General features: G+C 41.6%; 1 protein-coding gene across 10 annotated transcripts in view; it reads left to right on the forward strand.

Annotated features, from left to right (window-relative positions):
• LOC128688508 (utrophin) overlaps positions 1 to 22,500 on the forward strand; it is a gene marked incomplete at its 5' end in the record, with an annotated part of 1,206,544 nt that overhangs the window by 320,000 nt on the left and 864,044 nt on the right. For all 10 annotated transcript variants that reach the window (XM_070084560.1, XM_070084566.1, XM_070084565.1 and 7 more), the window contains 2 exon segments: positions 13,049 to 13,331; positions 15,834 to 15,955. In XM_070084560.1, the coding sequence (XP_069940661.1) occupies positions 13,049 to 13,331; positions 15,834 to 15,955 (405 nt within the window).

A 22,500-nucleotide genomic window follows, 5' to 3' on the forward strand; every position in this document is an offset into this window, starting at 1 on the left:
CACCATGCCCTCACTATTAACTGAGGTGTTCTGTTGAGCATCCAATGAGGGAGTCCTGAGCGGCCACTCCCTCCCCCCCAACCCCGTCCGAACACAGCGTAAACAAACAAACCACACCTCCGTTAGCAGGATCCCCTCAAGACCAGTACTACTTCCCAAGTCCCCACATGCACACTGCTCTTTCACTGATATAGAAACAACGGTCTGATGCAGAGGATTGTCACGACTCTGTAATCTTCGGTGGACACTCACGATGACGTCTGACGAAACTGGCCCTTGCCAACCATGTTGGTTCGTCGTTTACACACAAAATGTATGGAGCGCCACAAACTGGCTCCCTCCCTCCATGCTCCATGCGTTTATATATATATATATATATATATATATATATATATATATATATATATATATATATATATATATATATATATATATATATATATATATATATATATATATATATATATGTGTGTGTGTGTGTGTGTGTGTCATGCCGAATAGGCAGAACTTGCCATCTTGGCTTAAATAGTAACGCTCATCTTGCCATATAGGACAAGCGAAAATTTGTGTATGCAATAATTTCGCCAAAATCATTCTGAACCTAACGAAAAAAATGTATTTCACTGTGTTTGTTTATTATTAAATTATTGTAAACGAATCTAAAATATATTTAGTTGGGTTAGGGTAAAATAAATTACTCTTGTTATAATAAGGTTAGGTAAGTTTTCTAAGATTCTTTTAGTGCAAAATTATAAATTTTTACATAAACATTAATGAAAAAAATATATCTTTAAACGTATAAGAGAAAATTTTAGAAAGGACTTAATTTTAAATGAGTTCTTGCTAATTGACCAGTTTTACATATTCGGCACGACATTATATATATATAATATATATATATATATATAATATATATATATATATGTCGTGCCGAATAGGCAGAACTTGCGATCTTGGCTTAAATAGCAACGCTCATCTTGCCATATAGGACAAGTGAAAATTTGTGTATGCAATAATTTCGCCAAAATCATTCTGAACCTAACGAAAAAAATATATTTCACTGTGTTTGTTTAGTATTAAATTACTGTAAACAAATCTAAAATATATTTAGTTGGGTTAGGCTAAAATAAATTGTTCTTGTTATAATAAGGTTAGGTAAGTTTTCTAAGATTCTTTTAGTGCAAAATTAAAATTTTTTTACATTAACATTAATGAAAAAAATATATCTTTAAACGTATAAGAGAAAATTTTAGAAAGGACTTAATTTTAAATGAGTTCTTGCTAATTGACCAGTTTTACATATTCGGCACGACATATATATATATATATATATATATATATATATATATATTATATATATATATATATATCGTGCCAAATAGGTAAAACTTGCGATTCTGGCTTAAATGGCAATACTCTTCTTGCTGAATAAGGCAGGCGAAAATTTATGTATGTAATAATTTCCCAAAAATCATTCTGAATATAATTAAAAAATATATTTCATTGTGTTTGTTTATTATTAAATTATTGTAAACGAATCTAAAATATATTTAGTTGGGTTAGGCTAAATTAAATTGCTCTTGTTATAATTAGGTTAGGTAAGTTTTCTAAGCTTCTTTTGGTGCAAAATTATTAATTTTTACAGTAACATAAATAAAAAAATATGTATCTTTAAACGTATAAGAGAAAATTTTAGAAAGGACTTAGTTAAGACACTCGTGCAACATTGGGTTATCTTTATTGTAGACGTTTCGCCATCCAGTGGCTTTATCAGTACAGATTCTTGGACATAATTAAAAAACAGAAGAACTATATACAAAAGATGAGGTAATCAGTCCCTCAGCCTAGGAGGTGGTGTTTACTGCACCATGGTTGAAGAGATTCTGAAGCACAGGTAAGGAGACTGGCGCTTATATAGGCGTCAGTGAATAGGGACGGGTAGCAGACGAGGGCATAGTCACTGGTAGGCGGGATTCCCCAGTGGAAGTAGGTCCTTCCCAAATTGATGGGCTAGTGTAGAAGTCGTGAAGAAGGTCAAGTAGATGTCCTCTGAATCAAGAAACCATGATGTTGCAGTGCCTGACAAGTTGTGCAAGACAGGTATACAATACCGACAAGATGAAAGTTTAGACACTTGTGCAACATCTGGTTATCTTTATTGTAGACGTTTCGCCATCCAGTGGCTTTACCAATACAGATTCTTGGACATAATTAAAAAACAGAAGAACTATATACAAAAGATGAGGTAATCAGTCCCTCAGCCTAGGAAGTGGTATTTACAGCTACTTCATCCATCATAACTGGTTTTTGGCCTCTTGAACTCTAACATACTGAATATATTCTTGAAATTGTTTATTGGATTTGGATGATTTACATTCTCATCCGCTTCTTCTATATAACCTTAAGATAAAAGATATATTTTCAGAAATACTTTTGGCTCATCTGTCATTAAATTCTATTTGTTTCCCTTGTCCTTTGCCCTCATATTTCAGCCAGTCTGATTTTCTGTTTTGTCTATGTATCTTAATATTTTGTACGTCTTAATCTCTACTGGTCCTTCACTCCTGGTTAGTCAGGCTCAATTCCTTCAGCTTCTCCATATTGTTCATACCATTCAGTTTTGGTACCAGTCTAGTTGTAAACCTTTGGACCTTTTTGAGTGTGCATGTGTTTGATGAGGTGGGGACTCCACATTGAGGCTGCATTACCGACGAGCCTCACATATATCGTGTATAAAATCCTGAAGAATTAGATTAGTCCTGATTGGAATTTCTTACTTTTTCTAGTTTTTTTACATGCTGCCAATGTTATGGAGTTAATGTGTGCCTCTGACCATATACTTGTGAATGTGTGCCTCCGATCATGTACATGTGATGTTGATCCCCGATTCTTTTACTTTCACTGATATTTGTAGCTTCTCACCTCATAGGCTTCTCTGCCTTATTATGACCTTATATTTGTTCGACCTCAACTCAAGCAGCCACTTGTGTATTCCAAGATTTTTGTAGTCTATATCCGTCGTCTCCATCTTCCTTCTGAAACAAGGACGGTGAGAGAAATGGATAAACGTAAGGAGAGACCAGGGAAAATTAATGTACAATTTTTTAACGAAAACATAACATCTAAAACTGGCAACAATATAAACCATTCAACCATAACAAATGTTAAAGAAGCGAAATTGAAAGCAGAATACCTGGGTATGAATGGACAACATGAAACCCAAAATATGGGCTATTAAGCAGTAAAGGCGTGAGGCACGATCACTGGGTAGAAAATTGTATGAATCGTTATTACTGCAACAAAGCACAGGACGTGTGGGTGTGTGTGGTTGTGTGTGTGTGTGTACTCACCTATTTGTGGTTGCAGGAATCGATTCATAGCTCTTGGCCCCGCCTCTTCACTGACCACTACTGGGTCCCCCTCTCTCCCTGCTCCATGAGTTTTATCATACCTCATCTTAAAACTATGCATGGTTCCTGCTTCCACTACGTCACTTTCTAGGCTATTCCATTTCCTGACAGTTCTATGACTGAAGAAATACTTCCTAATATCCCTTTGACTCATAGGAGTCTTTAACTTCCAATTGTGACCCCTTGTTTTTGTGTCCCATCTCTGGGACACCTTGTCAGTTCCTTGCAGTATTTTATGAGTCGTTATCATGTCTTCCCTGACGCTCCTGTCCTTCAGTGTCGTCAGGCCGATTTGCCTTAACCTTTCTTAGTAGGACATTCCCCTTAGCTCTGGAACTAGTCTTGTTGCAACCTTTTGCACTTTCTCTAATTCCTTTACGTGCTTGACCAGGTGTGGGTTCCAAACTGGTGCTGCATACTCCAATATGGGCCTGACGTATATGGTGTACAGAGTCTTGAACAATTCCTTACCGAGATATCGGAATGCTGTTCTTAGATTTGCCAGACGCCCGTATGCTGCAGCAGTTACTTGATTGATGTGCACCTCAGGAGATGTGCTCGGTATTATACTCACCCCAAGATCTTTTTCCTTGAGTGAGGTTTGCAGTCTTTGGCCACCTAGACTATACTCTGTCTGTGTTCTTCTTTGTCCTTCCCCGATCTTCATGACTTTGCATTTGGCGGGGTTAAATTCTAGGAGCCAGTTGCTGGACCAGGCTTGTACTGTCCAGGTCTCTTTGTAGTCCTGCCTGATCCTCGACCGATTTAATTCTCATTAACTTCACATCATCTGCAAACAGGGACACTTCTGAGTCTATCCCTTCCGTTGTCATTCACATATACAAAAACAGCACAGGTCCTAGGACTGACCCCTGTGGAATCCCGCTCGTCACTGGCGCTCTGACACCTCGTCACATACCATGACTCGTTGTTGCCTCCCTGTCAGATATTCTCTGATCCATTGCAGTGCTTTTCTTGTCATGCATGCCTGATCCTCAGGCTTTTGCATTAATCTCTTGTGAGGAACTGTGTCGAAGGCCTTCTTGCAGTCCAAGAAAATGCAGTCTATCCACCCCCTCCCTCTTGTGTCTTACTTCTGTTACCTTGTCATAAAACTCCAGTAGGTTTGTGACAGGATTTTCCTTCCATGAAACTGTGCTGGTTGTCGTTTATAAGCTGATGTCTTTCTAGGTGCTTCACCACTCTCCTCGTGATGATCTCCATATCTTTGCATACTATACACATCAGTGACACAGGTCTCCTTTCTTTAAAACTGGGACTACATTTGCCATCTTCCATATGTCAGGTGGTTGCCCAGTTTCAATGGATGTGTTGAAGATTTTTGTTAGTGGCACACACATCATCTCTGCTCCCTCTCTAAGGACCCATGGAGAGATGTCTGGTCCCACCGTTTTTGAGGTATCAAGTTATAGCAGTTTCTTCACCTCACTTGTTTGTATTTCATCCAGCACTTGTTGGTGTACCTCCCTATTCTGAATTCCTGGAATCCTTTCTGTCTCCACTGTAAATACTTCTTTAAATCTCATGTGGAGCTTCTTGCATACCTCATGGTCATTTCTTGTGAACTCCCCACTTTCCTTCCTCAGCCTGATTACCTGGTCCTTGACTGTTTTCCTCCTGATGTGGCTGTACAGCAGCTTCAGTTCGGACTTCACTTTTGATGCTGTGTCATTTTTGTATTATCGCTGTGCCTCCCTTCTTATTTGTGCATATTCGTTTCTAGGTCTTCAACTAATTTCTTTATTTTCCTGGGTCCTTTGTCTTCTGTATGTTTTCCATTCTCTAGTGCACTTAGTTTTTTGCCTCCCTACACCTTCGGGTGAACCGAGGACTCGTTCTGGTCTTCCCATTATTTCTGTTTCCCTTGGGAACAAACCTCTCTTGTGCCTCCTTGCATTTTGTTGTCACATAGTCCATTTCTTTTACAGGTTTTCCTGCCAATTCTTTCTCCCACTGAACATCTTGCAGGAAGTTCCTCATGCCTGTATAGTCCTCCCTTCTGTAGTTTGGTTTTTTCCCATCCTATTCCTGCTACCCTCTCCACTTGTAGCTCAACTATGTAATCAAAGCACAGAACCACATGATCACTAGCTCCAAGGGGCCTTTCGTATGTGATATCCTCGATGTCTGAACTACTCAAGATGAATACTAGGTCCAGTCTTGCTGGGTCATCCTCACCTCTCTCTCTCTCTCTCTCTCTGGTAGTGTCTCTAACATGTTGAGGTATGAGGTTTTCCAGTACCACATCCGTCATCTTGGCTCTCCATGTTTTGGGATCCCCCTGGGGCTCCAGGTTTTCCCAGTCAATCTTCTTGTGATTGAAGTCACCCATAACTAGTAACTTTGCTCTCCCCACCTGAGTTCTTCTGGCCACCTCAGCTAGTGTGTCTACCATTGCTCTGTTGCTCTCGTTGTATTCTTCTCTTGGCCTCCTGCAGTTCTGTGGCAGGGTGTACATTACTGCAATTACCACCTTATGGCCCTCAGACTGGATTGTTCCTACTATGTAGTCCCTTTCACCCAGTCCATCCATTTCTTCCATTTCCTCAAATCTCAACCTCTTTTTAATGAGCAGTGCAACTCCTTCCATTCTTCTCCCTCTATCTTTCCTTAGGATTTGATAACCGGGTGGAAAGATTGCATCTGTGATTATCCTGGTGAGTTTCGCTTCTGTGAGTGCTATTATGTCTGGGGATGTCTCCTTGATTCTTTCATGCCACTCACATTTATTTGTTATTCCATCTGCATTTGTATACCAAACCTTCAACTCCTTTTCCAAAACTGGGGTCTGGGGTATGTTGGGGTTGGGGAAGCGAGAGACCTGATGAAGAACTATGGATGGTTGCTGTGAAGGTGGAGTTTGTAATGAGGTGTGTGGGGGCAGTGGCCATGGCATGTGTGTTTTGGGTTAGAATGTTTGGTTACATTGGGGTTGTCCTGGTTGGGGGGTTTCTGTAGATGGTTATGAGGGAGGTTGCATTTGATATTCCTCCTGAGTCTGGGTTCTGCCCATCTCCATCTTCACCTTTCTTCCCTCCTTTCATCTTTGTACCCTCTTTCAATTCTTGCCTTTCTTCTTGTGTTCTGTCGCAGTTGAGATACACCCTCTGGTACACCGAGATGTCTCTTAGTGTTGCTTTCTCCTGCAGGATCCTGTTTCGAGCTGCTTCTGCCTTGAAAATCACTTTGACCGGCTTGTGTCTTCCTTTTGCCTATCCCCCTACACTACAGTATATAAGCCACGTCTATGGCCCTATGCTGTACATTCTACAAGATTGATGGACTGAACACATCGACTCCAGGCTGAGGGACTGATTACCTCAAACTACTCCTCTCCTTACACCTTTCTACTTTGTATCGGACTGATGAAGCCACTGTGTGGTGAAACGTTTCCTGAATAAAGATTCCCATATGCTGCATAAGTGTCTCAATCTTCGACTTGTCGGTTTTTCAAACCATTCATCACAACTGTCTGACACTGCAGCATCATGGGATCTTGTTACAAAGAATTCTTCAACACTTGTCCAACCTTTGGACGAAGACCTACTTCGACTAGTGGATGGTACCACTATGACCTCACCTCCTCCTGCTTTGCCTCACCTCTCTACAGTATATAAGCCACGTCTACGGCCCTATGCTGTACATTCTACAAGATTGATGGACTGAACACATCGACTCCAGGCTGAGGGACTGATTACCTCAAACTACTCCTCTCCTTACACCTTTCTACTTTGTATTGGACTGATGAAGCCACTGTGTGGCGAAACGTTTCCTGAATAAAGATTCCCATATGCTGCATAAGTGTCTCAATCTTCGACTTGTCGGTTTTTCAAACCATTCATCACATATCCCCCTATTCTCAGAAAGTTTGCCAGCTGGGTTATGTCATCTATTGCTTTCATGATGCTTTCAACTGCTTTTTTCTCCCCTTGTCTTCTTGCTTCGTAAGTTTCCCCTTCAACTTCCTGGAGCCCATAAACAAAGACTGATCTCTCCCTTTCATTCTCCCACTGCATATCCCTATGTATCCCCTGATTCAGTTTAGTTGTCTCCATTGCAGCTTTCCTTTCTTTAATCTCTTCACTATCTGTTGTCCCTGGGCCCCATGATCTGTCATTTTCTCTTCTCAGCTTTTCCTGGGCACTGCTGTGGTCTGTTAGGGCCTCTACATATAACTTACCTCTTTCATTTTCTACAATCCCCTCGATTGTTCCTGATGTGATCCTCTCTTTTTCGTGGGCTCCACAATGGTCTGATAGGGCCTCTGCATACAGTTTTGCTCCATCATTCCCTACAGTCCCCTTGTTTGTGACTGAGGTAGCAGTTTCTATTGTCATGCCTGCATTGCTTTCTAGTTCTTTTGGCTGTTTCAGATTTTTCAGTTCCTCTTCTAATCTCTGAATCTTAGCCTCTGCTGCTGTGATTTGCATCTCCCACTTCCTGCTCTCAGCAGCTATCTTCTATATTTTCATGCTAAGCTCTTTTAGCCTCCTTCCCCACTCATGTTCCCATTTCATGAGCTCTGCTACCCAATCTCCTTTCCCAGACTCATTCTCCAGTCCCCTGTTTTTCCATCCTGCTCTCTGGCAACCCATTTTTTTCTTTGATTGCCACAGAATGAAAAACTTCTGTATTTCTGTGTGGTTATTTGTGATGTGTTTGAGTTTGTGTGGGGGGGACGGAGGGAGGCAGATGAGGAATCTGGAGACAGTGGTGAAATGGAAGAGAGGTGGGGAGGGGGAAATATGGGGAGAGAGGAGGAGGGAGAAGCAAAGGGGAAGAGAGAATGGGAGAGGTGGGAAAGAGGGAGAGGAGGGGGGGAAAAGAGGGAGGGTGAGAGAGGAGGATCAGGTGGGGAGTGGGAGAGAGGTGGGGGTGGGTGCGGAGGGAGAGAGCGTGTGTTGGTCTATGTGGGAATGTGTGTGTGTGTGTGTGTACTCACCTAATTGTACTCACCTAATTGTGGTTGCAGGGGTCGAGACTCAGCTCCTGGCCCCGCCTCTTCACTGATCGCTACTGGATCCTCTCTCTCTCTGCTTCCTGAGCTTTGTCATACCTCTTCTTAAAACTATGTATGGTTCCTGCCTCCACTACTTCACTTGCTAGGCTATTCCACTTGCTGACAACTCTATGACTGAAGAAATACTTCCTAACGTCCCTGTGACTCGTCTGAGTCTTCAGCTTCCAGTTGTGACCCCTTGTCCCTGTGTCCCCTCTCTGGAACATCCTATCTCTGTCCACCTTGTCTATTCCCCGCAGTATCTTGTATGTGTGTGTGTGTGTGTGTGTGTGTGTGTGTGTGTGTGTGTGTGTGGAACTATATGAGTGTGGGTTTAAGTATGTGAGAAGTAGTGGATGGGATTGTGTGTTATGGTGTATGAGTGTGTATGTAGAATCTGCGTGTGACACGTAATGTATAGTGCTCTACCTGACCTGACCCACACCCACCTGTGTGTGTGTGTGTGTGTGTGTGTGTGTGTGTGTGTGTGTGTGTGTGTGTGTGTGTGTGTGTGTGTGTGTGTGTGTGTGTGTGTGTGTGTGTGGTTTATGTATGTGTGTGTGTCTGGAGGGGGAGGTGAGTGGTGTGAGAATGAATGTCAGTGAATTAATATATTTTGAGTGTGAGTGAGTGAGTGGGAAAGTGTAAATGTGAGGGTGAGCATGTGAGTGAGTGGGAGTTTGAGTGAATAAATTTGAGAGGGAATTTGAGCGAGTGATTCACCAAAAACCCGCACTTAGAAGAGGAAGTGTGTGAACGAATGTGAGAATGAGAGAGAGTTACAGCTATCATATTCGCAAGTTTAGCTTCAAATAAAAGTACACGAGCCAGTAATTATATCATATAAATAAAACAGAAATCGAGGTCATTTGACCTTATGATGTGTCCTTGATCTTGGTCCACTGAAACTATTAATTAGTCACGTTGTACACAGTTCTGGTCCAGTAGCTTTAAGAGGTTATATTGAATTCAGCTCATTGCCTTTTGAGATAACTGAAGCAGCATGCATATGGGTGTATATAATTAAGTCTACGAATGTATGTGCACATACGTATGCATGCTTGTCTGAATAAAGCATATCTATAATACATGAACGTATGCGTAAAATACATTCTCAGGATTAGTGCATCTGCTTGTACGCCCTCTCTTCTCTCCTCATTCTTTCTCTTACCCCATTTTCTCAGTGTGCTTGCCCTTTTAGTAAGGTACAGGTTGGGAAGACTGGCAGAGTATCTTTGGTGATGTTGGCAGTAGTAACCACATCCTTATTGAAGCCCAGCCTGGTTATTAATTACCAACTTAGGGGAAAGCTGACTGGCTCCTGCTGCAGGACCCTTGGTCCCCGTTTCTTGGTCAGTGATGGTGATGGCCGGTGTTGCTCAGCTCTTCGGTGTACTGGTGATGGTCAGTGGTGCTAGTGACGGTCGGTGGCGATGGTGATGGTCGGTAGTTTTGGCGGTGGTCTCATAAATATTCACACGATTCGGGGGTTGGCGGAGGATGAACGTGGTGAATGTTGTCTCTAAAACGTATTAAGTGTGATTTTCTACAAGGATGAAGCTCTGCCAAGGTTCCCGGAGAGAAGAATGGGCTCATATGTTTTGTTTTTATTTTGCTTCGCGAAGATTTGTTAAAGCTGCTTGTTTACTTTGTACTTGTTTTTGTTGTAGGGCATGGTAATAAAATACTATTTGCAAACAAAACCTTTGTTTAAAGACAACATTTCGCCCACACAGGGGCTTTATCAAGTTAGTATATGGTACAAGCGACATTATAAAATATACACAAAGAGAAGATGAAGCTAGGCGTAGTCAGGCAATGGATGACAGTGTGGTGATGTCAGGTTGCTGGGTCATCTGCATAATGTTTTGGAGAGTTTTTTTATGATTATAGCTAGAGGTTTTGCGATGCTCAGTATCCCTTGGTTCTATTTGATGTCATTGAAAGGTTTTATGTGTGCAGCCTCTGAACGCCGTCTTGTCCTGTTTTTCTCTTGTCTAGTCTATGAGCCTGTTTATCCCTGCTGAGTGACGCAAGTGTTATTCTTGCTGTGTGTCTTAAAGGAGTATTTGTGTTCAGGGACTCGTGCGAGAAGGTTCGATGCAGTCTCAACAATGTATACTTTATCACACCCACTACAGGTAATTCTGTAGACGACGACGTCAGTATTGTCTGCGGGTCGTGGGTCTGGTCAAATATCTAATTATGATTTTAAAGGTGACAGCTGCAGTGTTATCACTTGTGAAGAGTATTGGACTTTCGGTCGGCCACTTCACCAGTTGAAAGGATAAGTCGCTGCTTGTATATTGTTTTTGTTAGCTTTGTGTTGACTTGAAGCCCACGTTAGAGCGAGTTGTTCTTAAAATAAAGGTTTATATCCACAAATAATGTTCCATTACTATACTTGTCGGCAGTCCTGCCATATCACAAGGTTATATTTAAGTCATAAAACTTCATCTCTAGTCTCGTTCTAGCATGCACACATATACTCGTGCACACGAATACATTCATGTATATATATATATATATATATATATATATATATATATATATATATATATATATATATATATATATATATATATATATATATATATATATATGCATACATAAGTGCATGTATACATGGTACACAGGAACACATGTATAAATATGTATACAAACGCATCCACATGCATACATATGAACAATCATACATACATGTACACATACATACACATATGTATACATATGCAGATGAAAATTAAGATACATGTGCAACATCTGGGTATCTTTATTATAGATGTTTCGCCATCCAGTGACTATCAATACAAAGTTAAGGACATGAATAGAAGACAGTAGAATTATATACAAAAGATGACGTTGGTGTGAAGAGCACCGTAGTCGTGAAGATTCTGGAGCACAGGCAAGAACGCTAACGCTTATATACTGGCGTCAGGTGGAAAGGAACGGGTAGCAGACGAGGGCATAGTCACTGGTAGGCGGGATTTCCCAGTGGGAGTAGGTCATACCCAAGGGATGGGTTAGTGGTAGTAGCAGCCGTGAAGAAGGTTATGTAGTTGCCCTCTGAACCAAGATTTCATGTTGTTGCAGTGTCTGCCAAGTTGTACATGAATGGTACACGGTACCGACAAGATGAAAATTAAGACATATGTCCAACATCTGGGTATCTTTGTTGTATTGATAAAGCCACTGGATGGCGAAACGTCTACAATAAAGATACCCAGATGTTACACATGTGTTTTAACTTTCATCTTGTCGGTATCGTATGCCATTCATACACAACATATGCAGATATATACGCTAGCTTACATACACAACGGTATACATGCGCATACATACACACATACATATTTTTATTTTTTTGCTTTGTTAGAATTTTATGATCGACTTACTTGCCTTGAGGTAGAGGGAACTGGGCTTATGTGATATGGGAACACCTTTCGATCGGTGTGCGACCGAAACAATTCTCGTTTTTATGGGGTTCATGTCCGTGTGGTTGCCCGCTGAGGCTTGCTAGAGGAGGGAGGGAACAGAGGCAAGAGAAACACATGTGAGGGTGGAGAGAGGAGCTAAAAATGTCTTGGCGAGACATTACACACGATTGAGGGATGGTGGGAATGTGAGTCAGGAGGAAGTGTAGATGGAGGTAGAGCCAGGGAGGGAGTGTTTATGCAGATACAGTGGGGGATGGAGTATAGATGGAGGTGGAGATTCTGTCAGAGATAGTGGAAGACTAAATAAGATGAAATGAAGGAAGCATGAGAAGACAAGATACGTAGAGAGGAACTTGAAGAAAGGGGTTGGAAGATTTAAGGAAAGATAGAAAGACTAAGAGAGGTGCAAAATACTGAAATAAATAGAAGGTTGCCATGTGCTTTTAACCCCCCAGTGTTCTTGAAGACTTTCCTCATGTGTTCATTTAGCTACTAGGATCCGTGGATCCGAATGGGGCACTGAAGAAAAAACTTTTATCAGGACAAAGTTTTGCTATTTTAAACTTGATAATGTTCGGACAGAGATAAGGTTCTAACAGAGCAAAACGATACCCACAATAAAAGTTTGTTGTGCAACATGTTTTGAACAAAAAAATGTTTAGACTTCGTGTTTTTAGGCGCCAGGATCCATGTAGACTTAGTCCCATGTTAAATTATAATGAACCATACCACGGGCGGGATTGAACCCGCGGTCAGAGAGTCTCAAAACTCCAGACCGTCGCGTTCAATCCCGCCCGTGGTATGGTTTGTTTGCAATCGTGTCATTACGATTTCGTGAGTCAAGTTAAATTATAATACTTCTGAACTCTTGCTATGAATGTCATCTTATATTGTAGGAACACTTAATGTTGAAGAAAATGCTCCATTTAAAAAAAAAAAAGGAGATATTGTGGAAAAAGTAAATCTAAATAGGTTCAGTGTTTAGGAAGCACCAGTACTAGAGGAAGATATTATCATCTAAATCCGGTTGGCTTTTTCGCATCATGGAACTAAAATTCGATGCCAGTATGGAGGGTAAAAACTTGGGCACGACTAAGAAGTTCGCGACGGCCACCACACAGACGTCGCTGCTAGACATGACCAGTCTGAACCTCTTCTCCTACGCTCACTTTCGTCCCCAGAACCGCATGAACACCATAGAGTCCCGGCTGAAGGCTCTCCAGGGGCAAGTGTCCGAGGCTGGAGCAGCAGCCATCACGCCCACACTGACCTCCCCGACCTTCCAGACGCCTCCTCCACCCTACGTGGCTGGAAGCAGGCAGAAGGTTGACCAGGAGATGGCGGTGAAGTCGGCGAAGGAGGGCAAGTTGGCGGCATCGAGGACGGAGACCAGTGTCCACGCCACCGGCACTACCGTCACCTCAAGTGTCACATCCGTCATCCAGGATGTCATCAAGTTTGAGGGTGAGTGCAGTCTGGCTGTATATTTTATGGGTCGGGTTGAGGGGTAAGTACAACTTGGGTATATTTTTCGAGGGTTTAGCTAAAAGGTGAGCATGTTCTCGTTTTCAGATATTAATTCTGTACCTCAGGTTGAACACTTTATTTTCTAAGTTTTTAAATTTTTGGCAAACAAAAAAGTTGATGAACAAGGACGCTTTAGGAAGGGGGGTGGTGTAGACCAAGTGTTTGCAGTGAAACATATAGGTGAATAGTATTCAGATAAGGGTAAAGAGGTTTTTGTGGCATTTATGGATTTGGAAAAGGCATATGATAGGGTGGATAGGGGGGGGGTGTAGTAGATGTTGCAGATGTATGGAATAGGAAGTAGGTTATTGAAAGCTGTGAAAAGTTTTTACGAGGATAGTGACGCTCAGGTTACAGTATGTAGGAGAGAGGGAGATTATTTCCCAGTAAAAGTAGACCTTAGACAAGGATGTGTGATGTCACCATGGTTGTTCAATATATTTGTAGATGGAGTTGCAAGAGAAGTGAATGCTTGGGCGTTGGCAAGAGGTGTGGGGTTAAAAGATAAAGAGTTAAAAGATGGGAGTTGTCACAGTTGCTCTTTGCTGATGACACTGTGCTTTTGGGAGATTCTGAAGAGAAGTTGCAGAGGTTGGTTGATGGGTTTCCTAGGGTATGTAAAAGAAGGAAATTAGAAGTGAATATAGGAAAGAGTAAGGTGATGAGGATAAAAAACTTTGGTAACAGAAGATTGGAAATCAGATTGGAGGGAGAGAGTATGAAGGAGGTGAATGTGTACAGATATTTGGGAGTGTCAGCAGATGGGTCTATGAAGGATGAGGTGAATCATAGAATTGACGAGGTAAAAAAAGTGAGTGGTGCACTGAGGAGTCTGTGGAGACAAAGAAATTTATCTATGAAAGCAAAGAGAGGAATGTATGAGAGTATAGTTATACCAACGCTCTTGTATGGGTGTGAGGCATGGGTTGTGAATATTGCAACAAGGAGAAGGCTGGAGACAGTGGAGATGTCATGTCTAAGGGCAATGTGCGGTGTGAATATAATGCAGAGAATCCGTAGTTTGGAGATTAGGAAGTGGTGTGGGATTACTAAAACTATTATCCAGAGGGCTGAGGAGAGGTTATTGAGATGGTTTGGACATGTAGAGAGGGTGGAACGAAATAGAATGGCTTCGAGAGTGTATAAATCTGTAGTGGAGGGAAGGCGGGGTAGGGGTCAGCCTCGGAAAGGTTGGAGGGAGAGGGTAAAAGAAGTTTTATGTGCGAGGGGCTTGGACTTTCAGCAAGCGTGCGTGAGCGTGTAAGATAGGAGCGAATGGAGACAAATGGTTTTTTAGGACTTGACGTGCTGTTGGAGTGTAAATAAGGTAACATTTACGAAGGGATTCAGGGAAACCAGCAGGCCGGACTTGATTCCTGGAGATGAGAAGTACAGTGCCGGCACTTTGAAGGTGGTGTTAATGTTGCAGTTTTATAACTGTAGTGTAAGCATACCTCTGGCAAGACAGTGATGGAGTGAATGATGATTTTTTTTTCTTTTTCGGGCCACCCTGCCTTGGTGGGAAACCCCGATTGTTTAAAAAAAAGTTGGGGTAAAATTTTTCTGTTTATTCCGTTATAATCACGTTTCATAGTGAGTGTTTAGCTGCTGGGAGATTGAGAAGATAAGTTATATAATACACACATAATCCTCACATAGGAGAATGAAGCTTATGGCGACGTTTCGGTCCGACTTGGACCATTACCTGTGTGACTAGTTAATTGTCCAATCGGATCGAAACGTTGTCGTAAGTTTCATTCTCCTGTGTGTGGGTTATTTGTGTATTGTTCCAGTCACTGTATTGTGCCTTTTTATTCTTTTTAAGTACATAAGTTGGTGGTTAAGTCTGGAAGGCTGTGCAAAACATGACAGCTGAACGTTATACACAGTAAAGCAAAATAATAAGAGAAAGTTGAAATGTAACGAATAAAATGCTGAGATTCAGAATGGAGAAAATGAATATGGAGGAAATTAAGATGTATGTATTATGAGTGGATGTGTTAGCAGCCTGCATTTACATTTAAAAATTACATTGAGCTTATCGAAAGTATATATATATATATATATATATATATATATATATATATATATATATATATATATATATATATATATATATATATATATGACAAGCCACGGGGGGTTGGAAATCTTTAGCTGAAAAGTACTTTCACACTTTTCAGTGTCATCAGGAGCTGTGTAAATTATATATATATATATATATATATATATATATATATATATATATATATATATATATATATATATATATATATATATATATATATATATATATAACCTTTGTGTTTAATTCCTAGTTTTTTTTTTTCACTGACACTAAGGAATGGCGAGGAGTCGTAGGGTATACTGTTGTCGCATTGTACTATTATTACATTCTGTATAGCCCTGTTGTAACATTATTATGTTGTGTTGTGACAGAGAGCGTGTTGAGCGCTGAGGGTGGGTTGCGGGCTCCCTCGCCCCTCGTCTCCCCCCCACGCCATGCACCAGACTCCTCGCCTGTCCTCATCCTCGCCTCCCTTGACAAGAGCATCCTCCAGGTGAGTACTCCATTTATACCTTTTTTTTTTTTTTTTAAGATTTATATCCAGTGGAAGGTATGCGCGCAGCTGCTCTTTTCCGAAGGTTGTATTTTGTTTTTTCCTAAAATTGCTATCGTAAAAAAGATGATTAATTTACGTATAGTTTTCCCTTCTCGTTTCGTATCGTAAGAAGATCTACAATTCGTGCAACGTGACTTCTGGAAAAGATGTGCTGTCACTCTGGTTAATTACTGTTGTGTCTGTTTAGTAACTGAATTGGGTGTCTGCATAGACATCCCTACTTCCTTGAATAGGATCAACTTCAGCAAGCCGATTGTTGGCTTCCTATCACATCAACGACATTACCAGTAATATCTCTGTCTTAATCAACACCAACAGTATTGTCACTGCTCTCATTAGCTTCTACCCTGTCACCAGTAACACTAACACCGTTATTACCAACACCATTACGAGAATATTTTTTTCTTTCTCATCTCCGCCATGTGGTACTTCCCTGTCACATACCATCACCGTCCCTGAAACACATGTTCACCAGACGAAGGTTTACCCCTCAACATCTGGTCTGGTTTCAGAGTGAGGCATCAGCAAGGTGCTTAATGGGTGCTGTAATGGGGTGCAACGGAGATGGAATCCACGTCAAGTGTTTCGTGATAGATCATGCAGCAGCTTTCTTCAGATGGCTGAAGTGGCTGAAACTAATTTTATATAAAATGCCAAAACGTGTAGGTCACTGACCTTAAGAAGATATGGAGGCTCGAGGCTCCGTCTGACAGTTGCTATTCTCACGCAGTTCTCTACCAGGAAGTTTTAGATGGCTGAGGATATGCAAATACCGCTTGGAGTAAGAAAGCAATTGATGGAGGATAAGGGTAAAGGACTGGATGACTTTACATTGTCTTAAGTGTGTGTAGTTTAGAGGCTTCAAGGCTGATGGAATGGTTAAAGCAGTAGCTTACAAACGTTTTGCGCAACCCATATTAAAAACCATATTTGAAATCACATTCGCCTAGCGACCTAAATGATACCGGAACTTTCTTGGGACCCCAGCAGATTGCCATAGATTTAAATCATAATGTTAAAGAAAACAGAAAAAATATGCAATCGTTTTTCATTATTTTTTCTTCTCTTGGTGGTCCTTCTTTATTTTCTTATTGTTAGAATTAAAAATTTACTGTTTTTTTCACTTTCGGGCTAAGGACTATCCACGGCCTATACGAAGGTACTCGCCATCCAAGTTCGGTTCGCCAGTCTTGGTTTGAGAATCCCTGGATTAAAGAAATAAGCGAAGTAGGACAGTCTTCTTTGAGCAAGAGTATCAAGGTTTGACACTCAGTTCTGTAAATTATTTGTTTTCATATTGGAAACTCAGAAAATAAGAGCAATAGATAAATACATACATAAATACGGCTTATGGAAATTTCCTTGATATGTTAATTGAAAGAAGGTAAAAAGGGTTCTAGCTGACACTGATGCTCCAGCTGTTTACGTTAAGTTTAAAGTGTCAGCCACACGGTTCCCCACACTCGGCACGTAGTCACACGTGTAAATAAAGGTGGCTCACGTGCTCCCCAGAATGTAAACAAAAGCTTGTAGTTGGAGTTATATTGTATTTGTTCGTTATATTGACACTACAGTTGTGTGCACTTACTCTTTTTCATTTTACTGATTGCGGACGCAGTGTACGAAGCAAATGATTGTATATAGGTGTGTGTGTGTACTCACCTATTTGTGGTTGCAGGGGTCGAGTCATAGCTCCTGGCCCCGCCTCTTCACCGATTGCTACTGGGTTCCCTCTCTCTCCCTGCTCCCTGAGCTTTATCATACCTCGTCTTAAATCTATGTATGGTTCCCGCCTCCACTACGTGACTTGCTAGGCTATTCCACTACCTGACAACTCTGTGACTGAAGAAATACTTCCTAACATCCCTTTGACTCGTCTGAGTCTTACTCTTTCATTTGTAACCCCTTGTTTGTGTGTCCCATTTCTGGAACATCCTGTTTTTGTCCACCTTGTCTATACCGCGCAGTATTTTATATGTCGTTATCATGTCTCCCCAGACCCTCCTGTCCTCCAGTGTCGTCAGGCCAATTTCCCTTAACCTTTCTTCGTAGGACAATCCCCGTAGCTCTGGGACTACTCTTGTTGCAAACCTTTGCATGTGTATTTGTGCGTATGTATTTGTGTGTGTGTATTTGTGTGTAATTGTGTGTGTAATTGTATGTATTTGTGTGTGTGCATTTATGTGTGTGTATTTGTGTGTGTGTATTTGTGTGTGTATTTGCGTGTGTGTATTTGTGTGTGTGTATTTGTGTGTGTGTATTTGTGTTTGTGTGTGTGTGTGTGTGTGTGTGTGTGTGTGTGTGTGTGTGTGTGTGTGTGTGTGTGTACTCCCCTAATTGTGGTTGCAGGGGTCGAGACTCAGCTCCTGGCCCCGCCTCTTCACTGATCGCTATTACGTCCTCTCCCTCTCTGCTTCCCGAGGTTTGTCATACCTCTTCTTAAAACTATGTATGGTTCCTGCCTCCACTACTTCACTTGCTAGGCTATTCCACTTCCTGACGACTCTATGACTGAAGAAATACTTCCTAACGTCCCTGTGACTCGTCTGAGTCTTCAGCTTCCAGTTGTGACCCCTTGTTTCTGTGCCCCCTCTCTGGAACATCCTATCTCTGTCCACCTTGTCTATTCCGCACAGTATCTTGTATGTCGTTATCATGTCTCCCCTGACCCTTCTGTCCTCCAGTGTCGTCAGTCCGATTTCCCTCAACCTTTCCTCGTACATTCCCCTGAGCTCTGGGACTAGCCTTGTTGCAAACCTTTGTACTTTCTCTAACTTCTTGACGTGCTTGACCAGGTGTGAGTTCCAGACTGGTGCTGCATACTCCAGTATGGGCCTAACATACACAATGTACAGTGTCTTGAACGATTCCTATTAAGGTATCAGAACGCTATTCTCAGGTTTGCCAGGCGCCCGTATGCTGCAGCAGTTATTTGGTTGATATGTGCCTTTGGTGACGTGCTCGGTGTTATGGTCACCCCAAGGTCTTTCTCCCTGAGTGAGGTCTGTAGTCTTTGTCCACCTAGCCTATACTCTGTCTGCGGTCTTCTTTGCCCCTCCCCAATCTACATGACTTTGCATTTGGCAGGGTTGAATTCGAGAAGCCAGTTTCTGGACCACATATCCAGCCTGTTCAGGTCTCTTTGCAGTCCTGCCTCATCCTCATCCGATTTAATTCTTCTTATCAACTTCACATCATCTGCGAATAGGGACACTTCAGAGTCTATTCCTTCCATCATGTCGTTCGCATATATCAAAAATAGCACTGGTCCTAGAACTGACTCCTGTGGGACCCCGCTCGTCACAGGCGCCCACTGTGATACCTCTTCACGTACCATGACTCGTTGTTGCCTCCCTGTCAGGTATTCCCTGATCCATTGCAGTGCCCTCCCTGTTATATGCGCCTTATCCTCCAGCTTCTGCACTAATCTCTTGTGGGGAACTGTGTCAAAGGCCTTCCTGCGTGTGTGTGTGTATGTGTGGTTGCAGGGATCGAATCTCAGTTCTTGGCCCCAGCTGGGTTCTCTTCTAGCTTTGTGGTCCCCATCATATCTGATTTACAGCTATATATGGATCCTTCCGTAACTACTCTGTTCCGGTCGTTTCGGTTCTTGACTACTCTGAGACTAAAGACGTATTTCTTTCCGTCCCTGTTACTCGTCTGTGTTTGTTCATGTTTCCTTCCTCAAGCAGTCTGTCCCTGTCCACCTATCATTTCTTTTCAGTATTTTGAACGTCGTTACTATGTCACCCCTGGTTCTTCTGTCTTTTAATATCATCAGGTCTAGTTTATCCTCATAACTTGCACCCCTCAACTCTGGGACTGGTCTCAAGGCAAACCTCTACGCTTCTTCCAGCTTCACGGCATGCTTGATCAGGTGTAAGTTAAATACTGGTGCTGCATACTCCAAGATGGGCCTGACATATGCCATATATAGTATCGTTAATGGTTCATTGTTAAAGTTCATGAATGCTTAATTTGAATTTCCCTGACGTGCGTATGATGCTCGGTACAATACTCGCTCGGAGGTCCTCCTTGAGCGAGGCTTGCAGCGTTTGGCCCATAAGCCCTGTCCTCCATTTTCGATCTTTGTCCAGGTTCATTTGTAGTGTTTTCTGGTCCTAGAATATGTATATTTTTCCTAGTTCAACATTATCCGCTATAACGCTGATGCAGACAGGAAATAGTACCATTCCTAGTACTAATCCGTATGACCTGCACTCATCATACCTGCCCATTCCGACACCGTTTCTCGGATAATCATGCCTTGTTTCTTTCCCCTTAAATATTCCTAGATCTATCGTAGTATCTTCTCTTATTCTTGCATGTTCTAGTTTTTGTCCCAGTTTCTTGCGTAGTACTATATCAACAGCCGAGTGTTTGTGTATGTGTGAGTGGGTGTTTGGGTGGGTGAGCGGGTGTTTGGGTGGGTGAATGGGTGGGTGAGCGGAGATGCTGGAGGCGAGTGGTAAGTAATGCCAGCCCAAGGTGTTACCTGTCACAGCTCCATTAATAAGACCTCTCAGAGAGACTTCTCAACCTCTCTTCCCCATCTCACCCTCTCTCTCCCATTTCACCCTCGCTCCCATCTCACCCTCGCTCTCCCATCTTACCCTCGCTCTCCCATCTTACCCTCGCTTTCCCATCTCACCCTCGCTCTCCCATCTCACCCTCGCTCTCCCATCTCACCCTCGCTCTCCCATCTCACCCTCGCTCTCCCTTTTCCCTTTTGCTCCACTCATTCTTTACCTTTTTTGTTTTCACTTGCTACAATAGACTTTGTTTTCTATCCCATCCTTTCTCCGATCAGCAATATATTTCCTTTCTCTCTCTCTCTCTCTCTCTCTCTCTCTCTCTCTCTCTCTCTCTCTCTCTCCCCCTCCCCTCCTACTCAATCACTCTCTTCTTTCTACCATACTTCACTGTCTTTTCCACCTTCCCTCACTGCTCCCTTTTCCATGTGTCACAGCCCTTTCCACTTGCTTAATTTTATATTTGCACTTTGCTTTAAACCTGTCTTACAGTGCTTCCTCCGTCCCTCCCCTCTTCTCTTCCATCTTCATTCCTCTTTGCATTTGTTCCCCAGGGTATAACGGGGAGTTTTGTGGTACCTGTTTGTGTGTACACGGTCTTGATTTTGTTTTCGCCTCTTCGGTTTATTTTCGCCCTAGTCTCTTTCTTTCTCTCTCTCTCCCTCCCTCTCTGTATATATATTTTTTCAACACGCTGGCCGGCTCCCACCGAGGCAGGGTGACCCAGAAAAGAAACACTTCACCGTCATTCAACACTTTCACCATCATTCACACATAATCACTGTTTTGCAGAAGCGCTCAGATACGACAGTTTAGCTGTCACTCCAAACAACCAATATCCCAACCCCCTCCTTTAAAGTGCAGGCATTGAACTTTCCACCTCCAGGACTCAAGTCCGGCTAACCGGTTTCCACGAATCTCTTCACAAAATATTATGCTGCTCACACTCCAAGAGCTCGTAGGGTCCCAAAAACCATTCGTCTCCATTCACTCCTATCTAACACACTCGTACATACCTGCTGCATATCTAGACTCCTTGCACACAAGACCTTTCTTGCCCCCTTCCCTCCACCCTTTCCTCTCTCTCTCTCTCTCTCTCTCTCTCTCTCTTATTGCATATATATATATATATATATATATATATATATATATATATATATATATATATAGATATATATATATATATATATATATATATATATATATATATGCAATAAGATCACAGTAAACAGGTGATATCACAGTATGCAGAACAACCACTGAAAATAATAGTGAACTTCCAAGTGATTTCATGATTTCTCTCATTATCAATTAATAGTAAAAATAATAGGACAGATGAAGATTTTTTAAGCTTAAATATTACCTCACTTAGGACGCTATTCACAGAGCATGGGAGTGTAGTGAAAGTTTAGTCAGGTAACGTGTGAAAAATTTGAGTGTGACATGTCAGGCATAGTTTAAAATCATCACAAATTCTATTCATTTTAAATTAATCTAATTTATATAACCCAGAACTTATATTCATATTGCGATCAATATTATTTTGTTATAAAACTTGGTTCATTTATCTCACTCAGCCATGGACCTGCTTGATACAGCCTTTTTGACCTTTTGAAAATTAATTGGGTAGTTAAAATCTTTCACATGAATAAACAGATCATTAGATTCTTGTTCTGTTCTAATGCTATATTTATGTTGTAATCTTAGTTCAATACATTTTCCAGTTTGACCATAATAAACTTTATTGCATTTCTTAAAGGAAATCTTATAGACACATTTATCAGCATTTTTTGGGAAATTCTTAATCAGATTTTTTTTACTGTTTCAAGATTTTAAGAGATTTATCAATTAAGTTTTATTGATGTTTTAGACCATATACTGTTTCCTCATCTATGAACTTAGGGCTGCAAATGAGCAGAACTGTCAAAAACATGGAGAAGAATACAGAAC

This window comes from Cherax quadricarinatus, chromosome 13, assembly GCF_038502225.1.
Source record: "Cherax quadricarinatus isolate ZL_2023a chromosome 13, ASM3850222v1, whole genome shotgun sequence".
In the NCBI taxonomy this organism is placed as follows: Eukaryota; Metazoa; Arthropoda; class Malacostraca; order Decapoda; family Parastacidae; genus Cherax; species Cherax quadricarinatus.